Source organism: Lethenteron reissneri, chromosome 17, assembly GCF_015708825.2.
Source record: "Lethenteron reissneri isolate LAM-NWPU_2019-01 chromosome 17, ASM1570882v1, whole genome shotgun sequence".
NCBI classification, from domain to species: domain Eukaryota; kingdom Metazoa; phylum Chordata; class Hyperoartia; order Petromyzontiformes; family Petromyzontidae; genus Lethenteron; species Lethenteron reissneri.
In genome coordinates, this window is record NC_083795.1 from 7,557,963 (window position 1) to 7,581,005 (window position 23,043).

General features: G+C 49.2%; 1 protein-coding gene across 1 annotated transcript in view; it reads left to right on the top strand.

Moving 5' to 3' along the window:
- The first annotated feature begins 1,670 nt into the window (after positions 1-1,670).
- The window catches only part of LOC133343416 (V-type proton ATPase subunit B, brain isoform), a 40,584-nt gene continuing 19,211 nt past the window's right edge, over positions 1,671-23,043 (top strand). The window contains exons 1-2 of the mRNA XM_061552999.1: positions 1,671-1,990; positions 20,549-20,604. Coding sequence (XP_061408983.1) covers positions 1,882-1,990; positions 20,549-20,604 — 165 coding nt within the window. The 5' untranslated portion in view covers positions 1,671-1,881. The remainder of the gene's footprint in view (positions 1,991-20,548; positions 20,605-23,043) is intronic.

A 23,043-nucleotide genomic window follows, 5' to 3' on the forward strand; every position in this document is an offset into this window, starting at 1 on the left:
TTGTTTTTTACGGCGCAATGATTGAGAAACACGTGCAATATATATTCGTGTAAGAGTCATTATTTCTGGAGCAGTTATTGTTCTCAAAACGGATGTTTCCGCCGAATGTTCATTACAAAAAAAAACGAGTTTCATTGCTGGACGCGTTATCAGCTGCAAAATGTTGTTTGACCATACTTCGCTACGCTGGTCAGCGCCGGTTGGTGAAGTTGCGGGGTTAGGGTTGAGGGTCTCCGGGCTTGTAGAGACCGGTTCCCATATCACTCTCCACTCAAGCCAGACAGCCTTGGCGATGTGGTGCGAAATAATGAGGCTTGCGGATTTATCAGAAGCGACCTGGCCACACACGACAGCTCAACGAAGTGGCTTATCACGTGGAAATGTTTCGCAGCCAAATACTCGAAACTCACGTTTCTAAATGTGCGTCAGGGTCAGGATCGAGCCCACGACCTCCTGTATACCAGGCGAGGTAGTTAACATCTCACCACCGTGGCGCCCATGAATTGACACGCAGGCGCCCAGGGTAACCTCATCTAGAGATGGAACACGTACAGTACTTCGCAGTATAATATAAACCCGTCCGCTGCATTTCACGGACGTATTCTTGTCGAATCAAAGCTACCGGCGGGACTCAAACTCAGGGCACCGCGTTCATCGACCAGTGGGCGCTGAGCGCTACGCCACCGCTCCACCCCACCACCGAATGACACACGCGACTAATGAATCACACACAACCTAGAAAAGACAAAGCCCTAGCCCCCCCCCCGGTATAGACTGTCAGGGCAAGTACTATTTGCGAGCACCTATTAAGGCCGTCACTGCGCACTTGCGTGGGTGGTGTGGCCAGGACACACCACCCGACCGCCTTTGTCTCCACGCAGCAACCGCCATTCGGCACAATGTGTCGACGACGTCACTACAGCGTTTGTGCCAGGCTAGGTGCATTTCGAGATCACATTAAGCGTCGCTTGAAGGCTCGCTGGCAGGTCACGGGACAGACCCACGCAGCTGTTGTGGATGAACTGGCTTGAGATGACACAGAGGTAGATACACATCACCTGTGCGTCCCGCTGAGCCACTGTTTACACGAAACAAAGACAAAGATCCCCCCGTGGCGCCTGAACAGACTGTACGGGCAAGTGCTGTTAGCGAACAGCACCTATGAAGGCCGGCACGGCACACGAGGGCGTGAGTGGCCAGCACCACGCCCGACCACCTTTGTCTCCCCAGCGGTGATGTTTACACACATCGCACCGGGTACTCATTTGAGGCTGAGTCGACCTAGGAGAGGCCCAAGACGGTTCAGATAATCGTCACCGGTGTTGGCCGCAACAAAGACAAACGCACTCCACCCCGACACGCAATCTGGTCTCCAGCAGCAGCAGCAGCTGATTGGTATCTCTTGCTGCCAGTTTCACCCGGCCAGAGCGGTGGCTGAAGAGACGCGGCGGTGTTTATGGTTGTGAGCCGGGCGCGGGGCAATGTTTAACCCGTGTTTACTGCGCACATGACCGTCGGCTGATGGTGAGAGGGGAGTGGGGGTCGGGCTCACGGTTGCAACGAGTGGGTGGGCGGGCGAGCGAGCGAGCGAGTTCGCTGGCTAGGGCTCGAGGACTGGCTCAAGGTAGACGCGTCTGGTTTCGTGGCAGGTATATTAGGCAAGTCCGCAGAGATTGAAGATACACGCACTACACACGATCCCCCTGTTCCTTCTTCTTCTCGACGTCTCGTGGCCCAGTCCAGTTCATTCACACCGCCACATTTCCTTTCTAACGCTTCATTGCGTCGGCGCGTCGCTGTTGTAGAGGTAACGTCGGCGCGCCCGTTGGTCGTCTTCATCATCGTCGTCGTCATCGTCAGCAACGTGATCGTGACTTCACCATGCCGGGCAAGCACGAAGCGAGGCTCGCGGGGAATGGAGCCGCCGCCGCCGCGGCCAGGGAGCACGTGCAGGCCGTGACGAGGAATTACATCTCGCAGCCCAGACTGAGTGAGTTCGCTGCGGTGGCGAGATCGCCGAGATGCTAACGACCTCACCTGGTATACATGAGGTCGCGGTGTTCGCTGTCCGACACTGACGCCTGTATATTTGGTGGCTTTAGACACATGCTTGGCTGCTACATATGACCGCGTGAGAAAGTAACTTCGTTGGGCTATCATTTGCGGCCAGCCCACTTCTGAAAAAGAGCTCAGTGGGCCTTACCTGGTAGGAACAATAGGTTTAGTTTACTAATAGGGTTTCTCCCCTTTTTCCTGGCAAGAAAACTGACACCTTTTGCAAGGAATCATGCTTACATTAACCACAATACTTGCAGTCAAATGCAAACAAAAAACAATACTCTGATAATTTATGCATTGTCTTTGAAACTGATTGGTCCACACCAGAGACAGCTTTCTTTGGAGCCTAGTCTCATATGGCGTTCGACCAGATGACGCCAAAAAGCGCACAGTTCAAAGACAACGCACTACCAGAGTAATGAGAGCTCGGGGTGAGCAGCTACATCATGGGAGAGTATTGTTTTTTGTTTGCATTTGACTGCAAGTATTGTGGTTAATGTAAGCATGATTCCTTGCAAAAGGTGTCAGTTTTGTTGCCAGAAAAAAGGGGAAAACCCCTATTAGTATATTTCGGTACTGGCAAAGAAGGTCCCATGAGGTTTAGTTTAGTTAGCACGGTGCAATGTTATCTTTGGTCAACGATGACTGAGAGTGGACGACAATCGCCGAGCGTGACGACGACTCAACAGAGGGCACAGCGGCACGTGACTTGACTGACGAGACAGCGGCGAACGGAGTCTGAATGAACGCGCAAACGAAGAGAAGCTGGTCGCATTATTTGAGACCGCAGTCCATTGAGGAGGTTGACCAAACATTGTGTGTATGTACTGTACTGCACTGTGTCATACTTCTATTTAAAAATAATATACGCCTCGTATGGCTAGTGGCTGGGGCGACTCTGCACTAAAATATAAACTCGATTCATCTTCTTGGTTCTTTCGGTAAAGTCACGTAGAAGGGAAGTAATAAAATAATAAAAATATTTTATTTCTTCCCTTCGACGTGACTTTACCGAAAGAAACAAGAAGATGAATCCCTGCAGTCACGAAAGCTTTAAATCGAAACATAAAAATGTTCTATTTTTATTATTTTATTACTTCCATTCTACGTGACTTTACCGAAAGAACCAAGAAGATGAATCCCTGCAGTCACGAAAGCTTTAAATCGAAAAAAAAACTCGATTGTTCGTGGCTTGCCGGCCGTTGCCACCGAACAGACTGGCTAAACGGGATTTCCCGTGTACGAGATAAGCGTTGAACTGAAACCCCGGAAGAAGTTCGGATGACGAATAATAGCGCCACCAAAGAGGTGGGAGTGACGAAATACAGAAAACTGAGCACGGTTAATTAAAATTGCTCTAAGTTGACAATATGTTCGCCTCGTAATGTTATTCTTTCACCGGAATATTTTTTTAATCGTCGAAAGTAAATAAAATAACGTATATCTTCGCATTTTGTTATTACGTTAAAAACAGATTACTTTTATTGCTCCGATTACAGGATTGTGAAAAGAGATTGAAAATGATAGCTGTCTCAAATTTGTTGTTGTTCTTTATTGATATAAAATAAATATTAATTGAGTGAACTGATTGGCTGACCGACCTGTGGACTGAAATGTCACAGAGGTCGGGGTTGACAATGACTTATTCAAATAAAAAATTACCAATAAAACAATTGTACGGGATGGGCCTTTGGTAAGGGCGTCACACGCACCACTGATGCCTTCCCGGGTTCGGGCCCAGGTGAGGGTTAAAGCTGGAAGTGATCTGATACCACTGCCGCAATAGGAACTCATTTTTAGAATGAGTCCACCTCGGCGAGGCTCATGTTCAGCTCTGCTATCACTCGCCACTGATGTTAGACGTGGTCAGGAATCGAACTCTGGTCAACGTGGTTGTAGCTGCTCTTTCCAAAAACAAAGCCACAAGTCAACGTATGATCAATTTGCTAAGATTTAGTCATGCGGCTGCTGACATCTCCACTGATGGCCCCAAGCCAGTGGTGGAGATCTCACATTCCCATGCAAGAGATCATCTTCTTCGCACATCGTGGTACTGACCTCACACAAAGTGGTACCGATTTTATCGACCAATGACGCATTATTAGGCGAGTTGACCCTTGATCGGCGTTTGAACTCGCGACCTTCCAATTGTTGAGTCTGGCGTTCCAACAATTGTGCCACTGGACCAATTAAGAGAACCATGGCCAATTGCACGGTAATGGAATGACAGCACGTGACCCAGCCTAACCCATCACGAAACTTAACACGACCACTGGCATTCGGGCTTGTAGGGTCTCTTGTAGCTTTTACACACGAAAACAATATGCGAGATATAAAAGAGCCAATGTTATCCCCGTGTTTAATGCACATGTCTTCGCTATGCTCCGTTACTTATTCTGAAAGCACCCCAATACTGTACCGCAGAGTATAGTCGGTGTGCTTGTGTGCGCGTGCAATATGGAAAAGCAGTCGTGCAGTGGTTAGGCACTGCGCTTATTGTCCCGGTGACTTGAGTTTTAATTCCCGGCTGTGGCTAACATCGGTGATGAGTGATATCCTGAATCGGCTCTGGCCCTGCGCCAGGCTTGGCCAACCCACAACCGACCAGCGTGGTGAAGTATGGTCAAATAAAACCCCCATGACCGGGGCAGCGTGGTGAGGGCTTCATCAGCAGCGCACTGACCAAGGGCAGTAAATTATGATTTATTTTAGTGTGAAACAATGTTCAGCTTATTTATTACGTTTGTTTATGTGTACTGTAACTAGACTTCATACACTGGTTAACATCATTCACTTTTCGATTTAAAGCTTTCGTGACTGCAGGGATTCATCTTCTTGGTTCTTTCGGTAAAGTCACGTAGAAGGGAAGTAATAAAATAATAAAAATAAAACATAATAAAATAAAATAATTCTCACGACGTTTCGGCTAGTTTACGTGAGATTAAAGGTTATACTGTACTTGAATAGCTGACTTAGGTATTTGCAAGTTTAATAAACTTACAAACACATTTCATTTTACAACCTATCAGCACTCCCTGGTGCTGTTAAAGCATGTATGGGTATTAATTATTAATGTGTATCATTTTATGGAACAGTCGGGTGGAGTGGTGGCGCAGTGATTAGCTCACTGCACTCGAACCCAGCTCAGTTCAATTCCTGGCCATGGCTGGTATCAGTGGCGAGTGATAGCTGAACGGGTCCTGGGCCGTCTCTGCTTTCACTAATGCACACTGACCACCGTGGTGAAGTATGGTCAAATAACCCACGCGACCGACATGGTGAGGGGGGAGGTCTTCATCAAACAGGGGATTAACAAAGCAATGAGATTATTTTTGTGTGTTCTACGTTTTGTAAGCTTATTCAACGATTGTTTTGTCTGTTGCATCTTGACATAGGGTTGTAATTATAATTAATATAAGTAATTATTGTTAATCAGTCACCAGAAACATTTTTTTGTTGAAGTTGTCCTACACTGTATGCAAAAATGAGTGGTTTAAAATGTAATGTGTTGTTTTTACATCTTGAGTTAAGCCCACCCTTATAATATTAACAAGCGCAGTTCCCATATAAGCAACACGTCATTACACTCTACTTGTGGGGAAAAGGCAAAGGGCAACGTTTCACACAATCACACTCCTTCGAATATAAGCACACCACCCAGCCTTGCCCCCGGTGGGGGTGTGCTTATATCCAGCTCACACGAGCACATCCAAAAAAATCGTGGATTTGTTTTGCTCTGGCTTTCTCTGGATGTAAATCTGCAACCACCGCTGTGGCAGATCCGTGGGAGGGCGACGTAGTTGGGGGTAATCAACCCCCTTTGAATTTCGATTTAAAGCTTTCATCCTCAGGTGAAGACCAGGTCTGTCGGGGAGACAGCGTCTGACCTGGTCTTCACCTGAGGACGGCTGCTTGCGTTGTGGCCGAAACATCGTGAGAATTATTTTATTATGTTTTATTTTTATTATTTTATTACTTCCCTTCTACGTGACTTTACCGAAAGAACCAAGAACATCAACCCCCTTTGGTTAAGACCTTTGATCATTGGTATTGTATTGACATCTACTAGAGAAAATGCATGTCATATGCAATATTTGACATTGCTGGATTGCCCCCCCCCCTCCCCTCCCACACTTTGAAGGCATTCCATGGTTTGTTCGGTGGGGTTATTGGTTGCTTGGGCCAGTTTTGCACAGGATTGTGTAAATACATACGAGAGGGATCCGGCCTCGTCTAGATCTGTTCTTCAGTCAAATGGAAAAAAAATCTGGTTTCAACCAAACCGTGCCGGGAGCTTCTCACTGCTGGCATCATCTACTCGTGGATTAAAGGTCACATTTTCTGCAGAGAGTTACGTTTGACACGCAATAAAGCAACCTCTGTTCTATCTGCACGTCAAACATTTGTTTCAGTACTGTAACTTTCCATAGAAATGTTAATCCAGCATCATTTGCCTAAGTAAGTACATTCTAAAACTGGTATCAACATGTTGGGTCCCATCAGCAGAGTCAAGCTTATTCAACAAATACTGCTGGGTCACCTAATGGAGCTCTGTTCAACATAACAAGTAATGTGATCAAAACACTGAATACTTTGAGTATTGCCCTGGATCATTATGAGCAACCATGTCTCAGCACATAAACATCGTCCACAAGTATCATATTCCCTATGACTCTCAATAACAACACATGGAGAGCTTATTTTAAGAAATGTTTCAACTCTCCCCATGAAGCTCAAGATGCTTGCTGATGTATAGTATTGTCGCCTAGACGCACAGATTTATAATACTAATGCTAACAAGAAGCACACCGACTTTTGACAAATCTACTGCTCGCAATGTGGCAGTCCTCTGTTAACCTTACAAACGGGCAATGTCACAATGACCTGTGGGCTCGCGTTCCATTGTGAGGATGTACACCGAGAGTAAAGCCAGATAGTCCACCTCAGCTCTGCTTGCTAACCCATTCTCTCACTTGCAATAGAACACAAAGAAGTAAGGCTCTGTATTTTTGGTTCTTTCGGTAAAGTCACGTAGAAGGGAAATAATAAAATATTTTTTATATTTTTATTATTTCCCTTCTACGTGACTTTATTATTTCCCTTCTACGTGACTTTACCGAAAGAACCAAGAATATGAATCCCTACAGTCACGAAAGCTTTAAATCGAAAGTAAAGCTCTGTTGTTTACCTCCAAATTATGTAGCTTGTCATAGGTATGGCATGACACTTGAGCCACATTTTAGCTCATTATTATTATTTTTGTAAATAAATCACCAAATAAATTTCATCAACAAATAACATGTTAAACTCTTTGGTTCTTTCGGTAGAGGTACGTAGATAGAAAAAAAATAATAGATCACGACGTTGCGATCGCAACAACAAGCAATCGTCTTCAGGTGATAAATAGAAAAAAGCCGCTGTGACGGGGCATTGTGTTGATCCGAGAGGGGGAGGGAGGGAGGGGAGGGAGGGTAGGGAGGGGAGGGAGGGTAGGGAGGGGAGGGAGGGGAGGGAGGGGAGGGAGGGGAGGGGCTGCCGTAACGGGCGAGAGGGTGAGGGTGAAATTCAAAGAGGGGACAAGGTGAGAGAGAGAGACAAAGAAAGAAAAAAGATCAAACTTAGCAAACGTAGAAATGTAATGCAACTCAGAGAGTCGGCCACCACAACGGTTAACACTTTACCTGGTTGATCAACGTCCTTCCAAAGATTGCAAAAATTTGCATCCATCAATTGATGGATGCAAATTCCAGATTAAATAACATGTTACTTCAGCATGCTAACTAATTAACTAACTAACCGCATCCGATGCCAGTGCAGTGGATGTGATTGTGTAGTTGCCCACTTTCTGTACACGGCGAGTTTAAGCCTCGACTTATCGTTTTGCTAGCAGTTGCCGCGATGGCGAGATGTTGAATCTCTCGCCTTGTATGCAGGAGGTCCGTGGGTTCCATCCTGACCCTAACGCCTGTATGTTTGGAGTTTGTGTGTTTTCCTTGTGGTCATGTGGATTTTTCTCCCAGTCCTCTGGTTTTTCGGCTGCTCTAAATTTCCATATGATAAGTCACTTCGTTGAGCTATCAATTGTGGACAGGTCGCTTCTGAAAAAGAGATATATAATTCAATGGGCCTTACCTCGTGAAATAAAACAAATACGGCCACCTGGAACACTCTTCCTGTTGATATTAGGAAGCCACTGCAGCTATGCACTTTAACAATTTGATTACAAACTAATTTCTTCAGACCTGCTTGTTTTGTGTTTAGTTTGTTGTCCATCCCCGACACTTCCGATTAACGCGGTTGGCTATGTACGGTGCGAAAGAAGTTCAACATACATACATATTAAGGGACGTGTCACTTCTCGGCTTGTTTTGATCACACCAGCATTGGCAGCGGCTCAAATATACACTTTGTTGAGTGGACGTGAGACGACATGGGGGGAGAGGATCACAGAACGTGGTCTTGAAAAACACGCGAGCCGAAGAGTTGAAATGAGTACTGTCCTATTAGCGCATGCACTTACAATAATACAAAGAAAATTAAGGAATGTCAAGTATTGGTGTGATAATTGGAATAACGAGGCGGTTACAATGCATGAAACCGTTAATATGCAGGAGGCTGGTATGGTGTTGCTCCATAGCAAATTATAGTGGAAAATGTCAAATAGATTTTTAGATAAACAACAACAAAAATTGCCTTTCATGTGTCAGTAACACGCATTGTGTGTGGGCAAAATAGTAAATGTTAATAAATACACTTATCGTGCAGTTTACGTAATTGCCAATCAACTGGTGTTGAGTAATAATGATTCGTGTGGAGCGTGGCGCAGTGGTTAGCGCACTGCACTATGAACCCTGGCAACTTGAGTTTGATTCATGGCCAACATTAGTGGTGAGTGATACCTGAACTACTCCTGCCACTCCCCCCCATTTACCAACCGTCACTGAACAACATAGCGAAGTATGGCCAAATAGCCCCTATGACCAACGTGACTTTGGAAGGCCTTTATCCAGCAGTGGATTGACAAAGGGTCTTTTGTGATGGTCACTGTGAATAGCAATAGCACAATGCTTGCATCGTTCTGGTGTATACAAACTGTGCACAACAAGCTCACCACGTGTTTCTGGGAAACATTCGCTGATGCGAGTTAAATTCTAACTGATCGTGTTTTTTGTTGTCATAATCACTAACTCATCGACTTGAAGATAAACCAGTGAATGGTAGGCCGTTCCAGCATTGTATACTAGTCACTCAATCGCTGGCAGTCAGGCAGTCGCCTCCTCATCACACATCTACCACGGCTACCCCATGGTTCTCGCGAACTTCACTCATTGATTCCTCCACCCACGTTGAGGACTCGGTCTGTCACTTTCATCTCCTCCACACTGTGTCCAACCAGGCTTCTCTTTCCTTTGCACTGCCGCAAATTCCCTCCCGTCGTCTCTGCACCCAAAGTTGTCGTCATATATCGTTCGATTCAAGAGATCCACGGCAACTTTAACCATTGCCGCTCGTTGCTCGCCAATCGCCTCTTTTGGGCCTTCGGGTTGCCACGCTCAGTAACCCTTGCACATCAACAAGCGTGCGTGTTAGCATTGGGCCACACGCGCACTGCGGTCGTGTTCAACTCCTGGCGCTGGTGTGACGGCACGGCTCAAGCCATTATTCGCGCCTTGTCAAGGGCAAGTCCTAACGGTCAGCCGTGCAATTTGAAAGCCCGCGGCGACTTGCGGTTCAACATAAATGGGGGGGGGGGGCTTGTTTGTCCCGTGCTCTGCAACTGACAGGGAGAAAAAAACGGACTCTTGTGTGTCTCCCTTCTGTTGTTGCTGTGTTAAGCCCATTAATGACTCCACTAACCCTTGAGCACTTCACGGCTGTTTTCACACTCCCGCAAGACCCAGGCAGTTTTGTCCGAGTGACCGGCTCCCAATTAACATCCCCAGACACAAAGGCTCGCGAGCTAAGAGTGGGTCGGGGTCATGTCAGGGCTGCCGCTCCCCCCCTCCTGCTACTCCTCACACCCCGCGATCCCCCCCCCCTCTCCAGCCCCCCCCCCCCCTCTCCAGCCGCCCCCCCCCCCGGTCCCCACCCCCCCCCAAGCCCCGCCCCCTACCAGTGCTCCTCTGCGCAGATTCCTGCAGCGTCTGGTGCAATGCTCATCATTTTCCACCACACTTTTGATTTCTCCTCCTCCTCCTCCTACCATCAACACGTTGATATATTTAGTTTAGCTTTGAAACAAGAACAATGAAATTGCTAACTTTTGTTAAATTAGCTCAATTGTTCATGTCACGCGTACGTTGTCGCAGCCGCTTGTAACCCAAGTGTGGCTTTCCGGCTTGTTGAGTATTAAGTCTTCAACCCCCGCATCGTACCGGCAGAAGCTTGAGAGATGGAATGACCAAGACACAGCCCAACCCGGAAGCCCACACTTCGTGTGGTTAGCATAGACCCCGGTGCAAGGGATACAAACATGGGCCCTCTGTCCAATGCAATTCCTCCCTCCCAGCTCTTCGTAAACCCAAGGTGCCTTTCTCGAGTCGGTGAGCCCTGGTGCGGTGGCACCACCTGTACACGTGGAAGCGACGCTCACTGCTTGCAGTGAGGATGCCGCGGCAAAAATCACGAGGCGTGATAAACACAAAGCAGCTTTCATGCCAGGATTCAAAGGTCGGCCGGGTCCTGTGCTTTCCTTTAATATTTTTTTCTGCAATGGCGATGCGTTTCTCGCGCTTTATGGATTTATTACTGGTTAGGAGCCCTGCGGGAGTTATATTTTTACCAGACGTCACACGCCGTGAGCTCATCTCACCCAGAGCGTTGCTCGCTTTGAAGTTGAGAAACTTTGTATTACCACGAGTGAGCCTTTTTCTGGAGCTGATGGCCAAGTTGTAGCACTTTGAGCTGCGACAGCAGCTATGTTGTAATTACTATATGCGAGAGCATCAGCACTTGTTTTACCACACGTGGCTTCTTTGTTAATTAGGATTTCACGTCGTTTTGACCGTTTCATTCGTTACGTTCAAGCGCTAGAGCTATGAAATCGCATGGTCGACTAGAGGGAGCTTTCGGAGAGTCCCCTCTGGAAGGTGCCCCCCCACCCCCCACTTGACGGTATGTTGGCCTACTCTTCCACGCTGACCAGCCATCTCGGAAGAGGTCGGCACCACCACACGTGACCTGCCGATTGAAAAACTGTTGTGCGCCCACTTACACTGCCGGATGGACAGACGCGAGGATGGCGTTTTAAGAAACGTGTCGATCGTTTCAACAGCAGCGGCCGGGAGATGCATCTGGCAGCCCTCTGGATTGCAAGTCCAGCGTGTTACACCGTTACCCCACAGTGGTTGCGCCGAATGGAGCAAAGACCTCCGGCCACGTGTAAGCTGGGAGTTACGTCGTCGTTTTTGGTTGAAGCTCCGCGTGATGTTCAGCAACGTTTGGCCTGTGAAGCAAGCGCGTGCGTCTTTGTGGCTTTGTTTACAGTTTTAATCAAATAATTTGTCTTGCAAAGAATTGCAACTAACGCATTTTTTTCGCGGTTCTTCCCAAAAACGAGTCCCCTTACCCGTCACCGTTTGCTAATTCCGCTACTTACCGGCGTGGCGAAACTACACGGCACGGTGTCTGTACACAAAGGCAGGGCAGCCTCACAAGCCCAGGCCGCCGGTGAAATGACAGCACAACGCCACCGATGCGTTCGGCCCCCTTCATCGTGGTCGCTGTCAAAACGCAATTAGAGCTGTCACGTCCCAAAGTGGAGCAATTTTACAAGCGGCAGATTCCTTCTGGCTCTCTCGAATACTTTACAACCGTTCAATTTTTTTTGTTAGCCTCCGCGTTTATATCTAACAAAAAAATGCTTTTATTCCACTCAAGGGCAACTTGGCAGGAGTTGCGGATGATGGGTTAAAATTTTGCGGCGTGATTGTCAGCGACGTGAACGCGGCTGGCGAGCGTCACGCGTTAAACCGCGGCGTTCATTTGCCCGGAGCCGCGAATATTTGTTTGAACGCCGCTAAAAGGGAGCTGGCCTTCTGACCACAAACGTTGCAATGATTTATCGAGTGGCCAATCAAACGCCGCGCCGTAACGTTATCGGCGCTAAGCGTTTCACATTACGCGGGAGGGCGACGTTGCCGTAATGACAGTTTTAAATTGGTAGAAGCGAACGCATTGAGTCATCATCCAAACAGAACTCCGCGTGTGAAAGACTGTTGATGGTGGGAAGGTAGGGCTTGGGGTTCGGGGGAGAGAGATGTGGTTGAGACGGGGGGGGGGCGGAGAAGGAGTCTGGGGTGCGTGGGTAGATGGGTGAGTGGGGAGCGAGTTCGAGCAGAGAAGTATTGCTAAGTATGCCTGCTAACAAAAGACGTGTTCTCAACCTTTTTTTTCCTCTCTCTCTCTAATCATCACCTTGGTTTCACTTTTCAGATGATTGCAGCGCGCAGAGATTGCGAGAGATTTGCAGCAGCTGGTCCCCATGAGTAGTCGTGAGTGCGGAGAGCACATCCCTGCTGCATGCGCGTGAGCCATTTCCGCTCGCAAGAATAAAAGAAATCCTGCGAGTTGCAATTTTGGGATTGAGAAGGAGATGAGAGGGGCGGTGGTGCGGGGGGGGGGTAAAGGGTGGTCCGGGGGGGGAGGGGCGAGAAATAATTAATTAAATACAACGTGAAAAACACACAATCCCCTGCTCGTGATTGGCCCTTTCACGGCTTTGGGAAGCGAAATGCGTGCGCAGAGACCACTACTTTCTCACGCTTGAATGAGCCATTTCGTCCCCCTTCTACAACACCACCTCCTCCTCTATCACCACCGCCTCCTCCTCCTCCTCATCCTCCTCATTCTTCTTCTTAACCCCCCCCGCCCCCCCCCCCCCCCCCCGTGGGGCGCTCTCGATTTTCAGCCCCGGCCCCGCCGTCCCCCACAAAGGGGCACCGAGCTTGTTAGCGGAGCGTCCGGGGACGCAGGTGTGCGGGAACTGCACGGGAATGCTGCCTCCGCCGTTGCCCTCCGCGCCGCTGGGGGCCTCCTCCTCCTCCGGAGCGGGCGGCCCTCCGCGCTGCACCGGGGCCGCCCTAATTAGTCGAACGGTGACCGCTCCCCGCCACGCTTTAGAGCCGCCTGTCGGGCCCGCTCTGCTCCGTCGCGGGCCGCGCTTTGATGCCCCGCGCGGCGATTGACACGTCTCACAATGGGCAGCGGTGGTGGTGGTGGGGGTCGAGGGCAGGCTCGCCGCGCCGAGCACAATGGGCCTGCCCTCACCCTCGCTTGCTGCCCCCCCCCCACCACCACCACCACCAACCCCCCCCCCCATCTCTCGCACCCCACCCACCACCCCATGACGCCCCCCACCACAACCTTTGGTGCGCGCAGCTGCGAGCACAGAGGGGATGGTGGCAAGATTAGCGAGAATTAATTGCAGCAATAAGGGCAAATTGCCTGTTATGCCATCTCAAGGTTCATTTGTTTCCTGCCTTAATTAACGCCCCCTGAGAGGGAGCGTTCCCTTGGTGGGGATGAGGTAGGGAGGAAGGGAGGGGTGGGAGGAGGGAGGAAGGGAGGAGGGGGGGAGGAGGGGGGGCTGTGCCTCCCACGCCCCCAGACTGTGTACGCCAGAGGATTCTCGCTACCTGTCACCGTAACGGGGCATGCGTGTGCACCATGGGGCAGAGAGGCTACCCGCGGAGTTTTGTTCGAGAGCTGGCTACGCAGCGGTATTCGTTCAACTAGTCTCGCTCTGCTGATGAGACCCCAGGAGGACAAAACCGCTCAATAGTTTGCTCATTGAAATTAATGCTTGCTGGATAAAATAAGCCATGCGGCCGAATGACTGGGGTTTTTTTTGTGGAGAGACAGATATTTTTTTAACGAATGAAATGTGTTTGGTTTGTAATATATAACAAACAAAAAAACCTTCCGGTCTCAATGGATCCATTCGAATAATTTTGTCTTTTTTTTCCAAAGTTTATACCCAACTGTGCGACTGATGTTTTGTCATTAGATGAAGAATCCATTCTAATCCCTGGCAGGCAGAGCATTGCAACCCTCTGTGTTAAAGAATGGCCAAAAGAAGTGGATATCACAGAACACCTTCTGAGATCCCTTCAAAGTGACCTCTAGTCCACACAGTAGGGGGCATTTCATTGGCCTTTGATGTGTTTGGTTTTAAATATTGTCAATCTTTCTTTGTCTATAATAAGTGCTTCTACATGGCATTAGAATGGAAACAAAAGTTCACATTTTCTCCGCGTGTTGGTGGTGAGATTAATTTTAATTCCTTTAATTTGAGTTTATTAATTATATTTTGCATATCCACACAAATTATTTTTGTTAAATATAATACTGACCTTTGCTCAGGTTTGGGTCAACTTTTTGCTACATTCTGCAATCGTTTATTAAGAGCCATGTTACTTGATTATTTTATTAAATAACAGAGGTATAACAATTAATTTCCTGTTGGTTCCAATAGTTGTTGTAATTTAGCCAGGATTTGATGAAAAACTTGATAATTTTTTTTTTCGGGGGAATGTAGCAGTTACTGGTGGGGCAACAAGGGATCAGGAGAACCCATCACCTACAGCGTGTATGAATCGAATATCATCGATTCTTACACTCGTAATTCAATGTATGTATCTATATATCGTGACTGCAAGAATCAGTGTTAATTTATGCATAATTACGCCTCTATTAAATATACAACAGACACAGTTGTGTCTGTCGCTGCAGCATGTGCACACAGTAGGTTAACATATACTTACTTTCAGCACTGTAAGTTCACCGCTTTGGCACTCGTATTACATCTCCGGGCGCTGTTGGGTGGGGCACAGCATATTGGAGTGAACATTCACCCGAAGTTTTGTGGGCTTTGAACAGTTTAGCACGTGGAAGCCTCAGCTGCATTTTGTAAACCCGCCCGGTGTCTATCCACTCCTTGAGGAAGGCCTCCACAATGGTTTTTAGTCCTGCGGGTTTATTGTCCATACTTCACCACGCTGGTCAGGGTTAAGTTGGTAAAGGAGTGGGGGGGGGGTGAGAAGGGGGGGGGGGGGGTGCGTGGCCATGGCCGGAAATCAAACCTAAGCTGTTGGGCTCAGCGCAATGCGTCAATCGCTGCGTCACCACTCGACAACATATACATGAGGCTTCCCTTACCTAATGATGCATCAATATTGATAAATGATATAGTAGTCAGAGTACACGTACTTTTCGTTGTCATAATAAGTGGCGTTGGAAAGACTAAGCATTATTATGCAACGATGTTTTGCTCACCACGTAAGTCAATCGAGTTGCAAAAATGTGCGACGAAACAGAGAGTGGGGTGAAGTGCAGAATTTCACGGCGAGCGTTGAAAGACGATTGTCTGGCTGATTGCGCAAGTGCCGTTAGTGAGCACTTCATTAAAGCCAGAAATGTGAGCAACCACCCCGAAACCTCCGCCAAGCTTGGCTGCTTCATCTCCCCCGCACCAGAAATCTCCAGCCGCGTCGTTGAAAACACACCGGGCGCAGTTTGCTCCAGCCATGGGCGAATCGAGCACGTGGCCAACCGCCTCTAGACGAGCGCACCGCGAGCACGCCACCACAGGCATCGCCAGCACTGCTACTTATACCACCACCACCACCACCACAATTGTTAACAAAGACAAAGATTTCGATTTAAAGCTTTCGTGACTGCAGGGATTCTTCATCTTGGTTCTTTCGGTAAAGTCACGTAGAATGGAAATAATAAAATAATAAAAATAAAACTTCATAAAATTATTCTCACGACGTTTCGGCCACAACGCAAGCAGCCGTCCTCAGGTGAAGAACAGGTCTGTCAGAATGGTAGGACGCAGGACGCAGACGCTGTCTTTCTGACAGACCTGTTCTTCACCTGAGGACGGCTGCTTGCGTTGTGGCCGAAACGTCGTGAGAATTATTTTATTATGTTTTATTTTTATTAGTTTATTATTTCCCTTCTACGTGACTTTACCGAAAGAACCAAGAAGATGAAAGACAAAGATCCCCCCCCCCCACCGTATAGCCTTAACAGACTGTTGAGGCAAGTGCTGTTAGCGAGTAGCACCTAGAATGCCTGGCATAGCTCACGAGAGGGTGGGTGGCCAGCACCATGCCGAACCGCCTTTGTCTCCCCAGTGGCGATGTTTACACGGCGCACGAGGTATTTATTTGAGGCTGAGTCGACCTAGGGGAGGCCCTGGACCAGTTCAGATATTCGTGACTGGTGTTGGCCGTGAGTGGGAATCGAACTCGGGCCGTCGGGTTAGTAGCACAGTGCACCAACCGCTACACTTCCTTTCCCCACACTGATGTTACCACAATGATGTTACCACACTGATGTTACCACCGCAACCATCACCAACATTGTCACAATTGTCACCACCAGCACTGCCACAACCACATCACCACCACACCGATCATTACCACCTTATTGCTGCACCTCCAACAACATCGCCAACTTTACCGCTAGGACCATGGCCCTCGCAAATTGCACTTGGTCCGCTGATGAAATCACCCCCCCCCCCCCCCCCCCCGTTACATACGCCTTGCCTTCACAGGCCGTCTTGCTACCAGGGGCGCCCCTGTGGAAAGATGTTATTTCCCTCGAATGGTAGGACGCAGGAGGTCATGGGTTCGATCCCGACCTTGACGCCTGTTCATTTTAAGTTTGCCGTATTCTCTCTCCCCCGCAGGGGTCGTGTGGCTTGTTCTCCGGGCCCTCCGGTTTTACCTTCCACATTTAGAAGCTCGCATTTCGATGATTTGGCTGCGACTATAAATTCCCACGTATGGTATAAGCCGCCTCGATGAGTTATCATGTGTCGCCACGTCACCTCTGAAAAAAGATCTAATAGCACGGCGGGCTTTACCTGTTAAATATAGTTTAGTTTTAGTTGAGTACTACACATGCCTGGCGTACTGCCACGATTGGTCTCCCTTGTTTTGTATAAACGAGATAGAAATCCAGGCCGTGCTTTGACAACACAGTGGCAGGGCGCGCATTCAACACCAGCACTGCAGAGGACTTCATTCAGGATCCCGCTTGTCAAAAAGCCATCCCACTCCAGTTTGGCCACAGCCTCCACCGGTTTGGACTTGGGTTGGTGCTCGATGCTAACAAATAACCTTGAGGCTAGTGTTGCGGTTTATAGAGAGACTCGTTCAGACGAGAAACCTGCATTGCCGAATTGCTGGATTTTTTAAGTAGAGTTTTCATGTTTTTATTTGTTTTAGAAAAAGCAGCGACCTGATGTGTTTGCGGGTTATAGCTCAGTGTTGTTCGTAATTTGCGTTACTGGCAAAAATGGAGCTGTAAAGAGCCCCTCTGAGAAGCCGAGCAAAACGGAACACACATTCTACTGTGAAAACACAACACGGAAAACACTACTAATTAAAAAAAATCAGGAATACATTTCAATCGGGACAATCTTAAGATTGTCAGACTTAAACACCGTCCTGCGCGCTTGCAATATCTTTAAACGTGGGTAGTTCACCAGAACAAAAGACAAATTATCCCATATTGCACATTTATTTGATTCACTTTGTATAAACGCTGCACGTGTGTCTCACAAACTGATGCGCTTTAAGAGTAAATATCGCTATTGTCGAACAATCCCAGGAAGCGATTGACATTGATAGACGATAGCTTCGCGACAAACGAAACGTGTGGATCTTGTAGACAGAGCTGCAGTGAACACAAAAGGCCATTTAAATTTTGACAGAATAACGACCTATCTGCTTGTGTTTTCAATAACTGCCGTAACAAGTACTCGGGCCTAAGTGGTTCACTGATCAGAATGCCACGGGATTTTTACTGCTTGCAGCGATTCCAATTGAGCCATCGTTTTAAATAAGTAATAACCACTAAATTCGTATTTTCAATGGGTGGGGCAGAGGTGCCTGCTTAATTGGCGATGCTCTGCCTATAGAATTGGGTATATCGCGATCCCGAGAGTGAAGGAAAAACAACAAAAAACTGCAGAACGCGGTTAACCCCATTTATTTTCGACACAGGGGCCAAACCCACGATTGTCGCTCACAGCGTTCATAATCGCCCTTGTGGTGGCAGGCCACTTACACAGCTGTCCCCGCCTCATCTTCACGCCGGGCGGCGGTGGCGGCTGGTGGCGTTAGCAGTGTCAATATTTGTTTTCAGAAAGTTCTCCTGAGCGATGGGTCCTCCCGACCCACCACCACCACCACCACTCCCTCCCTCCTCCTTCTATATTCTACCTTCTTGTCGTTACACAAGGAGCGCGAGCCACGGAGTGCTTGTGTGTCCTTCAGGCGGACCGGCTTAAAGGAGCATGACACGGACAAATCCTTTTAGTCGCGGGCGTTAGTAGAAGAAGAAGGAGGAGGAGGAGGAAAAAGAATCCCATGGAGTCCCCGTTTGGCGTGACCCCCCCACCGGCGACACAATGGGATGCGGGGGCGTTTTCTCGGCGAATCTGACTAATTGTGCGTCAGTGGCAGGTCCCACGGCCCGGCTGCTGAATGCATCTTGTTGCGAGCGCAATGTGGAGTCGGGGGCCGGCTAATCCTTTAAATGCTCCTCGGCTCCCCCTGAGAGGGGTATTCTTTAGCAGGGCTACGGGTGAGACTGACACCGACCTCATTATCTTCTCCCCCATTGCCCTCCGTGTTGTCCTGGCCTCGTTTGCTAATTGATTTGATAATTTGCTTGCGGTGGCGGACGGGGACATGGTGCGGGGGGGGGTGTCATGTGGGCGTGAGGGGGGCGCGTAGCTGGGAGGGTTGGGATGTCGGGGTAGGGGGTTTGACGAGTTGGTTGGGGGGGGGCGGTTTGGGGGGGGGGGGTGGCTCGGGAACATCTCGCGGAGTACGGGAGTTGTAAAAAAAAAACGCCCTAAACTATTCCTGAGGGCAAGGGGGGATGGCCATTGAGCATTGACCATGCCGAGCTGTTGCGGTTCTGGATCGGAATTCCACGCTCGGCTAAAGGGGAGCGATTGTGACGGTAAAACAAAAATGGGGGTGTCTTTTGTTCACGGCTCCTGTGAATGTGTGGTCCGGCCCACACATGAGCTGCTCGCAAGCGGAGCTGGAGGGGGTGGAGCTGTTTGGCTTGTGGCTAATTACTTACCAGATGGATGGGGTTTTCAGCGCAGGAGGGTGTTTACTTCCTGTGTGTTTTCCTTGCCTTTCAGGCCTCTTTGTCACTCAGATCATTGTGGATTTTCTGAATGGGAGTTACCACTGGGAACGGGCTGAAAGGGAGCGGCTAATTCCCGAAGGCGAGATTACGAATTCGCCTCCTCTTCGACACCTCGTGCCTGCCGAGTTGACCACACGCGAACCGCCGAGCGGCCGCTCATTATTCGACCGCTCCCTCTTATCGGCCTAATCGCTTCCGATGGTCTTGGAGATTCCGCGCTTGAGCCGCGCAGGTTGAGCGAGGGCGTCGACGGCTACGATGACGACAATGCCAGCGGATTTGGAAGCCCCCGAAATGTGCCCGAGCGGTTGGTGACGACGGCCCTGCGGTCGCGCGGAGAGGTGGGACGCCCTCCTTCGGAGCCGTCGTCCGGCGGGCGGGCGGGCGGGCGGGCGGGCGGGCGGCCGAAGGCCGATGGGATGAAAGAACGATGCCTCTTGCCACGCCGTGGAAGCTTTGGCACCACCGCAAATTGTGTTGAGCGCTTTAATGCGATTGAGCCAAACAACGACGAGCCCCAAAGTGCGTGAGCGTGCATGCGAATGCGCGGTCATGAATATGATTAGGCCAAACAAAATCAGCAACGCACCGTGCGATGTTGAATGTGCAGCCAATGCGGGAATAGTTAATGGATTAATTAAGCAACGGGCGCATATTCTCACGCTAATCGGATTTTTTTTTGTTTTATCGGGCTGTTGTTGAAATTATCCCGTCACCTGCTTAAGAGGTCGCTCTGTCGCCAACGGCGAGCGGATATATCGTCGCCGCCGCACGCGCGTCGCGATCGCGGACGCGCTGCTCGAAAAAAAGAAAAACTTCGAAAATTAAGTCCGGGCGAGCAGAAGTCACAGCCATTGACATTTATAAGGAAACATTGATTTTTATGACTGCTCTTCAGCCAAGCAGCACAGCTTCAAACATCACATCTCACGGCCCCTGTGTCAAATGCATTGATCGTCACAGCTGGTGGGGGGGGGGGGGGGTTGCTGATTAGGATTAGAACTTGAAGTTGTTTAATTGAATTTCTCCGCCTCAGCAGGTTCTGGCCCGGACTAAGTGGGAAGTGTGCAAGGCACCTTAGCGGGAGATGCCGAGGCCTCTGCAGATGTGCTTTCCCCCAATTTGCTCTGAGCAGCTGGGCACTTGATGACCTTTGACAGAAGCGGCGCGCCACACTTGTCGTGTGCAATACGCGTCACGTGCGGCACTGCCCCCACCACGAGTACCCTGCAGTAGTACATTAACCTTTCTCACTGCCCTCTTTGTGTTTCCTCCCCCCTACCCCACCCCACACACACACCCGTAGCGTACAAGACGGTGTCAGGAGTCAACGGCCCTCTGGTGATTCTGGACCAAGTGAAGGTATTACTACACTCGACAACAACAACAACAACGCATTTTTTGTTGTTGCTTTGGCTGATATTTCTTTTCCGTGGGACTTATAGCCACACTCTCCTCCTCCTGGTTTCCAGGTGCAGCGTATGTAGCTTAAGCTCTCCCCATTTTGTCACTTACGGAATTGCTTTAATTATCTACGGCCCAGGGCTTAATTTTTCGCCGAACGTTTTCCGGGTCGCTTGGTAGAGTGGGGCTGGTGGCGCGTGACGAGCAGCCACAGCCGTGGCGAGCGGTACGGTGGATGTGGTGTGCAGGCTGCGAACATATTTTCCGGGTGACCGATCTGGGCAAACTTGGCTAAATTTTGGAATGATTATGTCCTGCGTACAGCTCCTGTCTGTGCAGAAGATATCATCATCCATAAAAGCAGAATGGAGAATTTGTGTCTCGACGAGCTGATTAAAGGGAAACATTGTCTGAGTTAAAACAAGGATAACGAGCGATGGAAGGACCTAAGCTTTAATCTTCGAGTTTGTGAAATCAGTCAGGTGATGATTTCACGGTAACCATGTATGTATGTTGAACTTCTTTCGAATCATACGTAGCCAACCATTCTAATCGGAGGTGCGGCGAAAGGACAACAGAACCGTGATGCTGATGGCGACGTTAGGAAAAAATAAGGGGCGTGGCCAGGACACATCACTGGAAGGGAAGATGGCCGGCGGGTTAAGGCCAATGTCGGAATGTCAGCCAAAGAAGAGCACGTGACCTGCCACAGAGATGGAGCCACGAAATCATCTCGTGTGCAGGTGCAAGACGTACTGCCACGCGGGACTGTGAATACTCGGGGAGGCCTTCATCCAGCAGTGGATTGATCACGACTGATGATGATGCTGACGATGGCCGTCGAAGGGGCACAGTCGTAGTCTCGAGCGGCCTCCACCTTAGTGTAATATGAGGCTATATCCGGCTCACTGACGGATCACAACTCGTCATGGTGATTGGCTCTGCCGGTCCTGGTTTACAGCCAATGGGATGAAGCCTGGGGCATGGCCCTGACGTGATGGAGAGGTGACAGCTAGGGAGATTGGTTCTGCTGGCTTTTGCCTCAACCAATGGGGAGATGAGTCAGGGGCGTGGTCCCAGGAGCTGAAGAGGGAGCCTGGAAGATTCGAGGCAGGCTAACGAGGATTAGCTCAAGCATACCACGTGACCCGGGTATTAAATAGGGGTAGAGAAGAACGACACGTGGTCAGAACAGGAACGGAAGAAGGAAGGGGCCACGCATGAGCGGGGCTCCGAGTTGCCACGTGGCCGTGCGTCTCTCTCGGTGCATCTGTCCACTTCACGTTGCCTATCAGCAGCGGGGAGTAATTGTACCCTAAGTTAATAAAAAGACGGATTCCAGAAGTCATCTCCAAGACTGTTATCACATTAGGATGCGTTCATTCAAGCTTATTACAATGCACGTGTATAGTAGAACATTTACACCGACTGTGTTTTTGTGTGGCCCAGCGCTGGGTGTCGGCATGCCATTGGTTATTTTCTCATGGTAATAGTGCATGGATAGAGTAGAGTTCCTCCTTTAGCAACAAGTCTACGTTGCTAATGGCTGGGAAGGCCTTCATCCAGCAGCAGATTGACAGAGTGCTTTAAATAATAATAATGATGACTATTGTTGTTATTATAATATCAACCAAACAATTTCACCCAAGTAGCGTTGTCACTAAATATACCAAGCAATTGCAGACATTTCATGTAAAGTCTGGTGTTTACACGATGTGGCATGTTATGCAAATTGGGTGACATTTGCTTGGCTAGTCTGGTACTGACGAGACAGAAAATGGCAAGTTACGACTGGCGCTGAGATTGTCGGATTTTTCACATTTCCCATCACTCTTGCTAATACGTGTGCCACCTCTGAGGTAGAAGAAAAACTAAAATGCCCCAGGAGATATCGTGAAAATAAGAATATCTCGCATTGAGTGGACGAAGCGAGAACCACGAGTTAACCCCTCGTCTCGCGTGGCGTATTGTTACTCAGCTGATGCAAGCCGACGCTGGTCGTGTCCTGGGAAGACTTGAACACTTCCCAGAAAACAACGGGGACCGTCCTGGGTAAACCAGGACAGGTGGCAACCCCCGGTTACCCGAGTCGAGCGAGAATCCATGCTTGTGGCGGGCACACGGAGAGCACCGCGTCACTTCACGATGAGAACCTGATGGCGTTACGTCGCTCCCTCGCGAGGAGAGTAGCCAAAAAACGACGACGTCAGAAAATCGTGGCACCTTTTTGATGCAGAATTAAGTGGCCTGGATCTGCCTTTGCGACGTCCCATTGATGTTTGGGACCGCTGCGCGTCAGGGACGCTGGGCTATGTTGTCAGCAGGGGGGCGGCGAGGAAAAATCCATCGTTGTCCCGTACTGTTATATGCTCCCTGCGTCTACGCTCCCCCGGCTTC